A 16,177-nucleotide genomic window follows, 5' to 3' on the forward strand; every position below is an offset into this window, starting at 1 on the left:
GTGCCTTACTAAAATCAGTTCTAGTACTTAGTACTAGTCTTATCTTTAAAAACTTTTGAAATTACCCTTGGTCCGTCGATGTGAGGCGGCAGTCGCCATGATGTCTTGCAGCGAAGCGCTGGTCAGCAGCGGCGGGGGAGGCGGAGGCTCCTCTGTTCTGGGCGGCATCGCTGTACAAATATACTAGTATTAACTACACCATCACTAGCTGTAACAGCTACACAACTGACCATTGTAAACCTTATCCAGTTGCAATAAGGTTTAGGAATGCTGAGGTAATTTTCTCGACAATTGTTTAGGTTCGGCCGATCTTCAGACGATAGTATTTACATTCAACGCGCACTAGAATTATACTTCCTGCGAAATTTCCATTTCGAATTTATCTATATTCCTTGAATAAGGCCCGGCGTCCATCACTATCGGCATGGCACGGTAAGGGAGCCTTTGGCTTTGGCATATTACCGAGGCGTTCTCAGGAATACCAAGATGTGCAGTAATGCTAAGAACGCCTCGACCTAAGACACTTTAAGGATTTCACAGTAAAGCCTCTGAATTCCTATTTCCAAATACGCACTAAAAGGCAAAGACAGTATTCGGCCGAACTTTTTGTGTGTGGACGATTCTTTTTTATTAGTAATGTTATTGTTAAAACAAAACATTAATTCAGATATAACAAAAACACGGAATTATGACTTGTTGCATAATTTATCATTTTTCTTTAGAACTTACTAAACTAAAGAAAATCTTAAGACGCTGAAAACAAAAGTACAATGCTAAAGTGCATTTTATTATTGTGTGTGTACTAAAACAACAGTTACTGCCACCAAATATAAGCCTGAATCAACAGTGCTTAAGCTAAGCGATACAAGCGAACTTAAACTATTCTGTGCTAAATTGCTAATGTGATCTAAGTATTTTAAAGTAATCCTGCAAGTAAACCTTATTCAGTCTTCGAATGTACAGTTTATACAGTTAACATGCAGCCGCATTAACTGCTTTCGTACCTACCTATGTTGTTTTTTACTAAAATTATCGGATTCAAACACATTTATATATTTAGTTTTAACTAAATCACAAATTCACAAATGAATTGGTAACACTGCATTGAGCACTGGTGATTTCAACTAGAGATGCAACGGATAGTTGTTTGGCCGGATACCGGATACCGAATATTCGGCCTGACCATCGGCCGAATATTCGGTATCCGGCCGCCGAATATTCGGCCGGCGGAACTATACCTACATTTCGGTTTTCAGGTGCACACTATGCAGGTTTTGACCTGTTTCGTAGTGAACGTTCGCGCGGACTAAGTTCGAAATGAGTGCGCGTGCAAGTGAGTGGAATGTTTAAATTGTTTTAAAATAATAAACCGTACGATAATAACCGTGACTGTTTCTTATTCCAATTTTGTTTACTCCGAAATCAAGCAATGTTACTATACGGTATCCGGCCGGATAGTAGGCCACTATCCGGTATCGGATGTTCAATTCATGGCCGGATAGGCCGGATACCGGATAGTAACCGAATATCCGGTGCATCTCTAATTTCAACCTCTACCTTCTTTAAGAACACGTGGTGAAGAAAAAACTGATCCTGCAGTTTTTAAACATTTGTGCGAATGGTGAAGCCAACACGTCACTCTGTGCAGGCTTATAAAATACAAATCAATTATAGCAAACACAACTAGTCAGTCAGTATGAACCAGGAAAATTATACTCATCCCTTTCTTTTGAGTGCTAGCACTAGCGTAACAAAAAGATAAAACTCTGTCTGTGTTTGAAATGAGACAGTTCTGGGCAAAAATATAACAACTTAAAACTAAAGCCTGCGACACACTACACACAGACCGCCACCACCCACCACCGCATGAGTCCAAACAACACGACACTCGACGTTACTTCTCACATACGAGTAATTTACGGGTAGGGTATTTCAAACTGACCAAAGGAGGGATGTATCCTTGGCAGTTTGGAAATATGTATGGTCCTTATTAGCGGCCAGATCTTAAAAATCAGCCGCAACAGAGCATTTGGCATTGGCATAGCTTCGTAAGGCTCACGTTCCTACACGTAATACTTACTTCAAAAAACCATTTTCAATTCGAACAGAGTTGTATTTGTTTGGCTCGTATTCAAAACAAAAGAAGTTCGACTATTTATATTTCTTTCACTATTGATTTCAAATCCAACTGCCATTTTTTTTTATGGTGGGGATTTTAGGAGGGTAGACAAAGCTTAGAAGGCTTTCGTGATGGTCCATAATACAAGAAATATTAGAAGTTGTTTTGAAATCGGATATAGATAAAGATAATTAATTTCTTTGGGTTTAAAATAGAACGAAACAATTAAAATAAATGCTTTTGAAAATGATGGAAAACACTTAAGTAATTAGTACTATAAGTAGAACACTGGGCCTTACGGGATTGTTCTAGAAAATACATGTTATTTAGGCCTAGCGTTTAACCCGAAAGTTGTTGATTTTAAAGACTTTCCACTAATAAGGACAGCAGACCCAGTTATTGACATCACACTGGACGGTGAAGCCTGCACTTACGTAGCGGTCGCGCCGGCAGCGGGTCATTCAGAGACCTGATCGGGTGCGAGAGTCTTTTGTGCTCCAGTGTCTTCCAGTGGTACGTCTTTTTTTCGCGAGGCAAAGAACCGAAGTTAGGCTCAATTGTAGGCGCTTTCTGACCTTGTAAAGACAGTTTTCTAGGAGCGTCAGACGCTGGGGCTTTTTCTAGATTATGAACAATTTCACTTATAGGACTCATAGGCTTTTTAGTCAATTCTTTTGCACTTGGTGACCTGGATAGTGATATTACGGATTTGGTTATTTGAGCCATCTCCTTACGAATATCAGTAGGTTCTTCGTTTTCTTGTGTAAGTATTATTTTTGGATTGACACGCTTCTCTTTCTTAGGTCTTTTAGGTCTTCTTGGTACAACTAATATGTCTTCTCTTGGGATGTTAGCTAGCTCGGTTTTGGCAAGATTTTTGTTAATTTTGTCATCGTCAGCAACGTTATTTTCGACAATAATTGGTATGGTTGGTTCTCCTATTTCCTCGTAATAGTTTTCTGTTGACAGTTCCGACGACTGTCTTCGATGTGACAGTGGTAAAAATGGATTAGTATTCTCTGTTCTCTTAGGATCTACTCTAGTTGAAGCCAGAGACTGAGAAGTATTGATGCGAAAAGGAACATTCTGTACTGGCTGATAATATTTATTGTCAATAAGAAAATTTGGCTTTATAGGCAACTTAGCGACGCTTTTAACTTCAGAAGGTTTGACTTTGGTCGGGGATAATTTAGAGTCTGATATGCTTTCATTAGATCCAAACGTTTTCCAAGACAGAAAAGGCAATTTTGACTTTGAATTCTTTTGATATAGTCCCTTTTTCTTTTGACTGTCATCGCCCTTTAATGGACCTTTAGGAGCCTTTTCCTCATTAGCCCGAACTTGGTCTGTATCATCGAAATAAACTGTTGCTTTTTTGCTTTCTTGTTTAACTTCTACAGGCGTGACATTTGGTCTAAAGAAGATTGGTTGTATTAAGACTGGACTTATTACGATTGGGGATGACGCATTACTGCTTTGCAAACTAATATTACCATCGACGATTTTTATTGGAGTTAAGAAGCCTTTTATTCTTTGATGCTTATTTTCAAAAGTAGGATTACTTTTACAAGCGACAGTAGCATCTGGAGCTTTTTCAAAAGAAGTATCACTAAGAGTGTTTATTTTTAAATGGTAACTAATATTATCATCAACTGTTGCTCCGAGCTCAGAATTATTTGGGGCTGGCTCATTTGTAACTTCTATAAATGGGTTTTTATGTTTAGAACATTTTGTTTCTACAAGTTTAGATGTTTTTGGCACATTTGAATGTATCATATCTAAATCCCTTTCCTTTTCATGCGTATTGTTGTTTAACTCAATTTTAACTATTTCAGGAGAGTCACACCTCTGATTATCTGCTTTTCCTGTATTCTTACTTACAGCGGCAATAATTTGTACATGTTTATCTGTGTCTATATCCTTCGAAGGCCTTTTCGCTGTTCTACCATTTTTAATAATTCGTTCAATCGCCGAGCGAAATGTCAATTTAAGGTCATCATTAGCTTTCTTAAACTCTTTTGCAACAGGGTCTTCAGGAACTATTTTTGGGTCTGAAATGGAATCTGATTTGTTAGCGATATTCTTTTCTTTAACTTCAGTAACTTTAGGGATAACGTCTTGAATAAATGGTACAAACGGATTAGTTGGAGATGTTTTTATATCATTAGGATATGGGAAAGGAAGAATAGATGCTGCTTTGACGACTGGTATATTATTGTTACTTTCCTTATATACTGTTTTATCTAAGACGTTACATGTTTTAGGTTCCGGTGTTTGGTCTACGTGATCACTTACAAATGTATTGTTTTTCTCAAGAGGTGAAAGGAACACGCTATCAGAGCCTTCAGTAAATAGTGACGTCTCACTATAATTATTAGCACCTAAAAACTCTATACTAGTAGCCTCATTTAATGATGTTCTAAATTCACCATGATTATGCAGATTATCTAGACTGTAAGCTTTTGGTTTACCATTATAAACGCCTTTTAGGTTTGTACTAAACATAGTACCATCTCTAGGTTTAACTTCAAAGGATTCAGATTTGGTCTTATCTTTGGGATTATCATTAGCAACAATAGGAACTATACATTCTACAAATATTTCTGGCTCATCTGCATTATTAAATGCATCTTGCCTTTTTATCTGTTCAGCAGCAATATCCATAGCGTCTTGCCTCTTAATTTTATCCACAGCTGCATCAACAGCATCTTGCCTCTTTAGCTTACTATCTTTTATATCTTCAGCATTTTTAAAAGTGTCGTGTTCGTCTAAATAACCTTTATCTTCATCATTTGTTTCATCCGTCGTAACATTGTCAATTTCAATTTTGATTCCTTCATTCTTTGCCTCGGGAACACTGGATTTATAGAACGCCTGATTGACTATGCTCGTATCTTTCAAACTAGAGTCAGACACGCTATGTACTCTGGATAGATACCTCGTTCTGATATTACTGAATATGTCTTTGTTAGATATATCGCTTTGGGAGTCTCTGAACTCGCTAGATTTGTCGTCATCTGAGTAGATGACGCTATCCATCGAGACTGATCTGTTAACACCTGTATGTACAAATAGATTAGGTATATATCGTCGTTATACTTACTCAACCTCATATCTGCAACAATCATTTGATGGAAATGTCGCTTTTCTTTCATTCCGAATACGGGTGTTTTTGTCATCAAATGAGTGTTACAGATACGAGGTTGAGTAAGTATAGCGACGATATGTAGTACACGGTACAATGATGTAAGTCGGTTAGTTTGTGACGACTACATCGCAAGCTTTACACTTAATTAGTACTTATGCTGTAACTGTGGCGACCACGAAACATTCACTATCAATATTAAATATATCGAAGAGAACAAGGTGCTCAAAAACATCCGAGCACAATTTTTGATAACGTTTTGTACAGCAATATTAACTAACGGTACAAAGACGTTTTTAATTGTTTTTTTTTTTATATATAAAATGCTTTATGCCTCAATAATTTGCAGTGATGCTTTAGTAGCTTAGTTAGAGTACTTAAATGAAACTAAAGGACTAGCCAAAATAATATTTTCTATCTTCATCTGTTTTCTAATGATTAGCTAATTTATACAATTGGTATATTAAAAAATTAAACTCGAGAATATTTTCCGAAAATCATCACAGTTACAGCAACGTTAGTTAATTTCACTGATGTTTTTTTGTATTATATTATTATTTATGTATGTTCCTTTAGATTGTTTAAACCCTACCATGCAAGTCGTGTTGTTTCCTATTTACAAGTAAATATTACATAAAACCCATTCTAATCTTACCTATGTTTTACACCATTTAACATGCACTAACATCTAAAACTATAATAAAACCAACAAAGAATAAAAACCAAGAAAACTATACAAAAATAATTACATTGTTCACACAACTACCTACGTTTTATGTGAAAATATATGAAAATTTATTTTTCTAAATTTACAATTAATTATGTATAACAAGAATTATTTGTGACGTTCCACGACAAAAGGTACCTTATGGCGGCTGGCGCTTACGTCGCATAGCGCCGCAATACTATTGGAGCGGCGTTAATATTAGCGTAAGCGCCAACCGCCATAAGGTACCTTTACCCGTGGGACGTCACATTTATTGTCCAAGTCCAAGAAAACATTCGTGCTTCGAATTTAACAGCATAAGGGCACTCCACAATATATCTTAGAGCAGTTTCACACTGACGTCCAGTTTTTTGCGGGAACGGTTCTTTGCAGGATCCAGTTTTCTGTAGTATGCATGCAGGATTCCGCATACAGAATCCTCGTGTGAAAGTTACTATATTAGCACCTATACTAGTAAAACGGGATCCTGCTAAAACCGTACCCGAGCGATTTCTAAAAAAAAAAAAAATTTCATTCATGTCTTCAAAATATTGACTTCTTGGGTTCATTTTACTCAGAATCATTTGTACATTCACGCCTCATACATGAAAAAAACCGGGCAAGTGCGAGTCGGACTCGCGCACGAAGGGTTCCGTACCATAATGCAAAAAACGGCAAAAAAAAACGGTCACCCATCCAAGTACTTACCCCGCCCGACGTCGCTTAACTTCGGTCAAAAATCACGTTTGTTGTATGTGAGCCTCACTTAAATCTTTATTTTATTCTGTTTTTAGTATTTGTTGTTATAGCGGCAACAGAAATACATCATCTGTGAAAATTTCAACTGTCTAGCTATCACGGTTCGTGAGATACAGCCTGGTGACAAGACGGACGGACGGACGGACGGACAGCGGAGTCTTAGTAATAGGGTCCCGTTTTACCCTTTGGGTACGGAACCCTAAAAATGTGTATGAAAAAATATTTTTCCAGTGCGTCACGATCATACAAATAAAAAAAAATCATACAAAAATGTGACGATCTGGAAAGGAAATCTTAGGACACATTTTTTCATGTATGAAATGTACATTTTTTTGGAAAACGCTCACGCGGAAAAAGCTGGACGTCAGTGGTAAACAGCTCTTAGGGCGATTGTACAACGTACCTTTGAGCGAATGTATCTGGTCCTCGAGCGCCCGTATCCGGTCCCGGGCGGCCTTGTTGTCGGACACGAGCCGCTCCAGCTCGCGCTGCGCCTCCGTCTTGAAGTCGTTGGCCACGCGCACCGTCATCAGCAGGTCGGATTGGAACTGCTTCCACTCGGCTTCCTGACATGAAAATGTGCAATTATGTAATCCGAGAAACTTGTCAACAGAAAAAGTCATGAAATAGCATGTGGGTGAACGACTTTACACGCCTCAATTTAATTTAATTTAATTTATTGAACACAATGCAAGCTTTCACTGGCGAATTGCCCTACATGCTAATTTATCAAGGATTAATATAACAAAAATATAAAAATAAAAATATTAAATACATATATCAATGAAACTTTACCGGCTTTCTCACCTTAGTTTGCCAAATTATTTTAACCTGTGATTTTAACAAACGATGAATTTATTGACACTGACCGGTTAAAAAAAGTAAAAACCTAGACCAGTCTTCTGCGTGTATGTGTTCTTTGTAATGTATTCATTTTCATAACAAACGTCACACGCATCGCACGCACACGCTACGCGGGTTGTGTGGCATCTTTTACAAAGATTTCATACATTACACCGCGCTCGTGGAGGTCTACGCACACGCCTCCACCGACCTTTGGCATGTGTTTACTTACGTCTCTCTCCCTTTCCCTCGCGAGCTGCGCGTTCCGTGCCCGGGCGTCCGTGAGCTGCCTCTCCGCTTCGGCCGCATGCGCCAACGCTTCACCCGCTCTGCTCATTAACGCTAGTTTCTCTTCGCTCGCTACTTGGACCTGTACAAATGAAAGTTCAAGGTTAAGATCTGTCTGTATATAACTTGAATACACGGAGACACGACTTGGTCACATTTCGTAGCGACTAGAATGCATCAAACCGCGATGAGAGATTGAAGAAAGGGGAGGACTTTGTCAAGCAATGGCATACAAATAATAGACTTGAATGTCGATGTCGGTCTTGGCCTAAGAGACGAAGATTAGAAAAAACAATTGTTACTAGTCGAGTCCTTTTCGTGTTTTTTAATCATGACTTAAAATAGTAGATTATACAACAAGGGCATAAAGTGACCCATTTTTACCCGAGGCAATTTTTTTGGTCTGAGCGAAGCAAAGACCAAAATAGTAGACGAGGGTAAAAATGGACATTTATGCCCTTGTTGTACACTCTGCTTTTCACTTCGATTGCGAGGAAAATAAAACAAACGGCAGTTTACACCACGAAATTGTCGTGAAGCGAAAGAACATAATACATAACCAATTCCCGCCAACTAACTTTTTAATTTTTTTTTTTAATTTTCAACATGTGATCAGAGTTTCAGACGCTTGGTTTTCTGCCAAGTCAAACATTTCGGAGCATTTTTGAACGATAATCGACTCCTATTTTATGTGATTTACTAAATTTAATGACAGAAAATACGGATTTCTAATAAATTGTAGCAAAAATAAAATAATATAACAAGTTTTGTCATCTACACAATTTTATTGCTCAGTAAAATTGTGCAATATGTTTTAACTGTTTGGCTGTTGAGACCGATTACCTTAGTCTTAGAAGAAAATTTTACTTTTATGCTCTAGAGCATAAAATGCGATTTTATGTCGTCTACGCACGACATAAAGGTGCACTTTTTGAGCATGAGAAGTGAAAAACTATTTTATGCATACCTAATAGCTACTTGTATTTTTTAACCGAGTTCAATAAAGGAAGAGGTTATCAATTCGACCGTATTTTTTTTTTGTATGTTACCTCAGTACCTACTCCGTCATTTTTGAACCGATTTGGTTTTTTTATTGAATGTATATAGTTAGCTTGGCACCGACTTCAAACATATCAGTTGCTACCGCATATAAAACGTGATGATATTTTAAGTTATCCTTTTTAAAGTTGGTTTTACTTTTTCTTTAATATTATTAATTTTATTTTTTAGTTCATTTTTGTATGTCATTTTAGTTTTAAGTTTATCACGAATAAAATATTTGATTCTAATTCTAATTCTGAAAAGGAGTCATGTACAGTCGAGGGCCTTTTTTGTGAAAAGACATTCTGGATGAGATGGACCATTCATGCTTAAACATGATTTACAAAGATAATCAGTCGAATAGGGCGTGTCTAAGTTAGTAAGGTAGAGTTGGCGAAGGACAATTTTACGTCCTAACCTCCAAAAACGTCAACTGACGCGCGCCGCTACAGCCTAATATCAAATTTCGTGCATTCCAAAGGGTTCACGATGACCGCCGCGCACGAAAACGTTCAAAGGGTTAATCACCTGTATTTGTAATTCAGCGGTGGCGTCCTGAGCAGTCTGCAGCTCGGCTTGAAGCGCCGCTTTTTCTTGCCGTAGCTGTTCTAGCTGGAATTCCAGCTCTGAGATCGTCGACTTGGCGTTATTGCGGGAAACCTGGAATTGTACAAATAAATAAATAATAACCACAATGTTATGACCCGGGTATGTCCTTAAACTACGTCCAAGACCACCGGTGGGCGGGCAGCAGCGTCCCTCAAATTCGGTGTACTCGACTGCGATCGCCAACCCGCCTGCCAAGCGTGGCGATTATGGCATTCATCCCCCATAAAAAGGGGGAGGCCTATGTTCAGCAGTGGTCGTCTTATGGCTGAGATGATGAACCACAATGTTATAACTAGTGGCTCTGTGAGCTGTAGACCTCGCGAGCAGAGCTTGAAATAACATGGTGCTAAGAGCTTTAAATACACCGTGTTTTTTTTGATTTCCGTTAATTTCAAGGGTGCATTCCTGAGCTTAAATCAAGTAACTTTCTCAAAGACACCGATGTTCTAATTAAGTCCATTTCGGAGATAATCCATAATTTATTTTTTTACTATAAGGCCTCTACAAGCGTGTACACTTGCCTTAGGGCCGGCTTACATATTGATTAGTGTTTAGAATGAGTTCATACATTTGCTACTAAACTTAAGTACAATCTCGGTCGATTGATGTACGAAATGACATTGATATGTCACAGATTTCAATTGTTTGGTTGAGTTAAATGTAATGCCCGTGTTACAACAACGCTATATGCTACATTTAATTACTTTAAAAAAAAAAAAATACAAAAAAGAAAACAAAAAAAATTTTTTTTTTGAAAATTAACTATGCCATTTAGTTCTTATAAACGTACTTAACTATACCCCGAAGTTAACGGAATTCAATAAAAACACGGTGTATAGTAAATTAAAGAAAAACAATACGAAATTGATGTGTAAAAAAATACAAAAAGTTATAATATCCCAGCATACAATTACTGGGGATCGAACCCAGACCCTCTGTGCAAACAGAAAAAGCGAACGTTTACAAACTGAGCCAAATAGTTCTTAGATGGGTTGACGAAATTTAGCTACTCCTTCTCAAATTAAAATTAGTTAAAATTAAATATCTAAATACCGCCTAAACCAGCGATAATTTTTTTCTGCATTTTTTGCTATTAACTCTGTAAACATGTTTCAAAAAGAAAAAAGTCTTATGATATCGATACGACTATTTGTTTAGGCGCCAGGTATCACGACTCCGCCATTTTTAAAAATTTCCAAAAACCGGATTGACAAAAAAATTTTATTTAGTCATAAAATTCGGTCACAAAATTTCACGAGAATCGGTTAAGAATTGCGACCTGTAGAGGAGAACATCCGGACATACGAAAGCAAAATGCCCGAGTCAAAACGTAGACCTTCGCTTCGCTTCGGTCAACTATAAAATGTAGTTTGATAAATTTGTGAAGAGTATTAGTGGTATTTTATTGAAAGAGCGCGAAGCGTCTCCGTTCAGCCCGGGCAATAGTACATTATTGTCGAGGCTCGGAAGTAGCTACTTGCAGGCTGAGGATTCGTTTTAAACGGACGACCTTGGGAGTCCGTTTAATTGAATCCGAAGCCAGCAAGTAGCCTTCCAGCCGAGTCATATATAGTACTTTTCTCAAAAATGGTGCAAGAAATATAAATATCATAGAAATATTTTACAAAAGCAACTTTCTTACGTATATATTTTCACAGAAAAAAGTAGAAACAATTGAAAAAATTAGCTTTGCCGCCTTTTTATTTTTTTAATAAAAAATAGAAGTGTATTTTTCTGCCGAAAATACGCCAACCTATTTGAGACAGCTAAATAGTCGCGGTACTAATCATCTGTTTGGCTGTTTAATGGGCCTGTGCCTTCATTTGATATGGCCATTTCAACTTTTAAAAAGTTTGGAACTCGACAGATAATGGAATTTGTATGCAACATTGCAGTCCCAAAATCGAGACTGCAATGTTTTTAACTTTTTAATTTTTGACTGACCATAAACTACGCGCTTCGCAACCTATTTTTTAAACGGCAAAGTCGACTTTGCCGTCCATTTTTGAGAAAAGTTATTTCCTATGTCAGACTAGTAATATGGCTTTCTTTAAATAAATAATAATAAATAAATATTAGGGGACATCTTACACAGATCAAACCTAGCCCCAAACTAAGCAAAGCTTGTACTATGGGTACTAGGCGACGATATACATACTTGTATAGATAAATATTAGATATTTATTTATTATATGTCAATTCAGCTTTTGGCAATGGGGCAGTGGAGCAATGGCATAGAGAAATATAAGTAAGACAAGAGTGCTCACTCCATACATCAGTTTTGGCACCAAAAATATTAGTATTTTCATAGTCGACATCTAGCATCGAGTAGCGGAATTATCAGTACTTTAAGTAGTAGTAGTAGTACTGTCAAGTGACAATAGATGGTAGCACTGACAGGAAACTCTAATCTTAACAACATAAGACTTTTCGGTCGGTGCTACCATCTATTGTCACTTGACAGTACTACTACTACTACTACTTAAAGTACTGATAATTCCGCTACTCGATGCTAGATGTCGACTATGAAAATACTAATATTTTTGGTGCCAAAACTGATGTATACTCCATACATCGGCACTCTTGTCTTACTTATATTTCTCTATGGCAACGGGGATCAAAAGGCTTTATAGCCGGCAAAGCCATTAGTGAGACGACTCACTAGCGCGTCGTCGTGCAGTTTCCTAGCGTCGCTGTGCGCACGATCCAGTTGCCGCTGCGCGTGCGCGAGGCGCTCGTGCAGCGTGTGCGCGCGCGCCGCGGCCGCGTCGGCCTCGCGCCGCGCCGCCGCCGCCGCCGCCTCCGCCTCCGCGCAGCCCTCCGCCGCGCCGGCGCGCTCCGCCAACTGAGGACACGTTTACATTTAAAAATAAGCTAGAAGCGCAAATATTTTATTTTATTTTTTATTTTTATTTTATTTTATTCGGGATGCTTCCCGCCTAATATACATAGGTTAATAGACTTATCTACTATATGCAAATTACAAGCTTCCACATATATAATGCTAAATAACATAAATATAAAGGTCTCAAATTAGCAGAATATTACACTATATAGGAATATTCCTGATAAACTATGAACGCAAACTTAAGTCGGGTAACGGTAACTATCTATTGACAACAATATTTTTAACATTATTAATCTTGCTGTGAAACAAATCTACATCGGGCATATCCTTAAGTTCATTAAATAACCTAATTGTACGAGGGAAGAAACATTTTTTACGAATATTATTGCGAGAAAAAGGGATGCGAAGCAAGGGTCTTCTGCGCAGTTGCGAGACATGTATATAGAATTGTACTTTGCTCACAAGATCCGGAGAATCGACTATACCTTGGGCAATTTTCATTAATAAACTTACGTCATTTGCCGATCGTCTCTTAAATAAAGGGACAAGATGGAATTTTTTGCATGACATAGAATAGTTATCCATAGATAGCTTAAATTTAAAGGTGAGGAATCAAACAAACTTCTTCTGAATTTTTTCAATATTTTCTGCATACACCTTATAGAACTTATACCGTAAGATTCTGTATCGATAAATTATAATTATATAATCAAAATTGTTTCTTGAATGTCGAATTGAATAATTAAACCCTTTAAACACCGCGCCTATTATACGTAACGCGCCATCGTAAACCTTATTGAAATGCGTTACATAAAACTGTAATTATTCGCGTATGTGACCGTCTTTGACATTCAAAATGTTGAGGTTCCTAAGTGAAAACATACGTATCACTGTTAGAACTTAACTGAATGCCTTGTTAAATAAATACTATTCACATTCAGTGGCGGATTTGCAGTCTTTGCCACCCTAGGCCCCAGACCCTGTAGCCATTGACTACATTTTAAGTTATTTTTTGATATCATCAGCTAATTTTTGTCACAATTTGCCGCCCCTAATTTTTTGCCGCCCGGGCCTACTTGGCCTTAGGCCAAATCCGCCACTGTTAACATTTCTTTCCCAATTTCACATTAAGAAAAGCAAGGGAACTATAAGCCTGACCTTAGCTTTAGCCTGCTCCAGCAGTTCCCCGAGCGACGTGAGCTGTACCTGCCTCGCGCCGGCCAGCTCGCGCGCCGCGCCCGCCTCGTGCTCCCACTGTAGTCGCTCCGCCTCGCAACGTTCTACTGTGCTTTCTAACGTTCTGTAACAATAAAAAATAACATTTAAGTAAATAATTTCAGCCTATATACGTCCCACTGCTGGGCAGAGGCTTCCTCTCATGCACAAGAAAAAAAAAACATAAATTAAAAATATCTGAGGACTCCTTAGGGGCTATTCATAAATTACGTCATTTCAAATTAGGGGGGGGGGGGTCTGGACATCGGATGACGGTAGCATGAAGTAGGAGGAAATGGGGTCATTTGAAACATGATTTTTGGATGATTATAGGGGGGGGGGGGGGGGGTCAAAAATCGATGACGTAATTTATGGACAGCCCCTTACTCCTATACAAAAATCGTATTTTTTTGGTGTTTTTTGTCTTAATTAATCGGTAAATGGACTTAGAGTATCTCCTGACGTTATCACAGAAAGATTTTTTTATCTTTTGCCTATGTAACAAATGTAGTAAAGTAAAAGTTCTTTATTCGCATAAAATATGGTACTTACAGTAATAGGTGGTAAGTAAATAGAAAATATCCAGTACAAAGACATATTTTGCTATACAATAGCATGCAAGGGGCTATTCATAAATTACGTCATTTTAAATTAAGGGGGGAGGGTCTGGACATCGGATGACGGTAGCATGAAGTAGGAGGAAATGGGGTCATTTGAAGCATGATTTTTGGATGATTATAGGGGGGGGTCAAAAATCGTCAAATATCGATGACGTAATTTATGGACAGCCCCCAAGTAGCAATGTACATAGAGTGCAACGCGCACTCACTGGGCCGTTTTTCATTTTATTTTTCTGTATTATTGGTAAGTATAAGATGTAGCATTGTATTATAAAAAAGCCGGACAAGCGCGAGTCCGACTCGCCCACCGAGGATTCCGTACTTTTTAAATGACTGCCCAAAAAAAAAAGTGTGTTGTTTTTAGTATTTGTTGTTATAGCGGCAACAGAAATACATCATCTGTGAAAATTTAAACTGACTAGCTATCACGGTTCTTGAGAGATAGCCTGGTGACAGACAGACGGACAGAGCGACAGTGGAGTCCTAGTAATAGGGTCCCGTTTTTACCCTTTGGGTACGGAACCAAAAAAACAAAACAAGAAATTATATTATGTATTACGTATTCAATGTCATCCTCACTAAAGTTTTTGATCACTTTTTCCTCCTTGGAGCGGCCAGGAAGCGATGGAGCGAGAAGCTGTTTTTAGAGACATTTTTTAAGGTAAACTATTTGCGAGGAACAGGAAAACAGAACAGATGAGCTCACTTCGGTATTACACGGATCGAAAATGGTGACCTTTGAAGTGCGAAGCCGGGCCGGGTAGTTCAACCAATTTACACCTTTATTTTTATTTATTTATACTTTATTGCACATAAAATAATGAGTACAAATGGTGGACTTAATGCCTTAAGCCATTCTCTACCAGTCAACCACTGGGCCAAAAAGAGACGTTCGTTGGTACAGGCTTTGTACTGTATTTAAGAATAATTAACCGATATCACTATACCTACTATTTACAAATTATACACCTAAACCTTCCTCAAGAATCACTCTATTGATGGTGTAAACCCGTAAACAGTAGTTTTTGAGTTTATCGCGACCCATAGACTAGGAATCCTCTAGACGGAGTTTAGAGCAATTATTTCATGAAACCGATGCTGCCAAAAATACTAGGGTGCGGGGGACGAGGTGAGCGAGTCCCGTGTCGTGATTGGTCCGTTCAAAGTCACGGGCGTCACACAAAGACACTTTGATTCGAAAATGGAGTAAAACTACCGTATATTTGTGGCAGAGGGGGTAGCGCTACTATGCTCAGTCTGGAGGATGTCTTGTCTGTGTCGCGACCATACAGACAGACAGACGAGGTTATAAATAATAATAACTTACCTGACTCTCTCAGCGAGCGATTCGTTTTCTTTGGCTTTCTCGTCCAGGGACGTCTTGGTCTCGGATAACTCTGCTTCCAGCTGCTCTTGTTTGGTTATTAGCAGTCTACGCTCTTCCTGGGACACCTGGAAACAGTCATCAAATAATATTATTAATGTAACTTTTTGGACGCCAATGACCGATATATCCGCACTGCCAAAGCCCTATTAATCGGTTACAGACCACAGAGCAACATAGACCTACGTGCATATGCATAAAGTTCAATTTCAGTTTTGACACTTCGGTGACTTCGGCAGTAACATTCAAAGAAATCATAAATCTAACTCTAGGGAAGTATGGAATGAAATAGTTCTAAACTATTTTCTTTCTTCTTCTATGTTCTTCTGCAAAAGGTTGAGCTGATAGCTGATTAAGAGGTCCTATCGGTCCTTTCATAGTGCGTAACATTAAATTTTTACCAGTTTTATTTTTGACAAGGGAACTTATTGTTTACCTCTCGTATTATTGTTAAAATCATAAAAGTGGTCTTGAGCATAGCCAAGGTTTCAAGACACAAGATGAAAAAACTTTACTACCGGGAGTCCCAAGTGAAACACTAAATTTTTCACATCACCGCTGTAAACAGGTAAAATACAACTTTGCACGCTGATTTCTTTG

At 38.2% G+C, this 16,177-nt stretch overlaps 1 protein-coding gene and 1 long non-coding RNA gene across 2 annotated transcripts in view; one reads left to right on the top strand and one right to left on the bottom strand.

Moving 5' to 3' along the window:
* The window catches only part of LOC134799945 (uncharacterized), a 280,917-nt gene that overhangs the window by 112,607 nt on the left and 152,133 nt on the right, over positions 1-16,177 (top strand). The window lies entirely within an intron of this gene.
* LOC134799922 (uncharacterized) overlaps positions 1-16,177 on the bottom strand; it is a 95,229-nt gene that overhangs the window by 12,139 nt on the left and 66,913 nt on the right. The window contains exons 11-18 of the mRNA XM_063772360.1: positions 15,521-15,645; positions 13,517-13,658; positions 12,173-12,355; positions 9,430-9,561; positions 7,805-7,942; positions 7,133-7,295; positions 2,554-5,178; positions 66-170 (exon numbers count right to left, since the gene is read on the bottom strand). Of these exons, the coding sequence (XP_063628430.1) occupies positions 66-170; positions 2,554-5,178; positions 7,133-7,295; positions 7,805-7,942; positions 9,430-9,561; positions 12,173-12,355; positions 13,517-13,658; positions 15,521-15,645 (3,613 nt within the window). The remainder of the gene's footprint in view (positions 1-65; positions 171-2,553; positions 5,179-7,132; positions 7,296-7,804; positions 7,943-9,429; positions 9,562-12,172; positions 12,356-13,516; positions 13,659-15,520; positions 15,646-16,177) is intronic.

The sequence above is a fragment of the Cydia splendana genome, chromosome 19 (assembly GCF_910591565.1).
Source record: "Cydia splendana chromosome 19, ilCydSple1.2, whole genome shotgun sequence".
NCBI classification, from domain to species: domain Eukaryota; kingdom Metazoa; phylum Arthropoda; class Insecta; order Lepidoptera; family Tortricidae; genus Cydia; species Cydia splendana.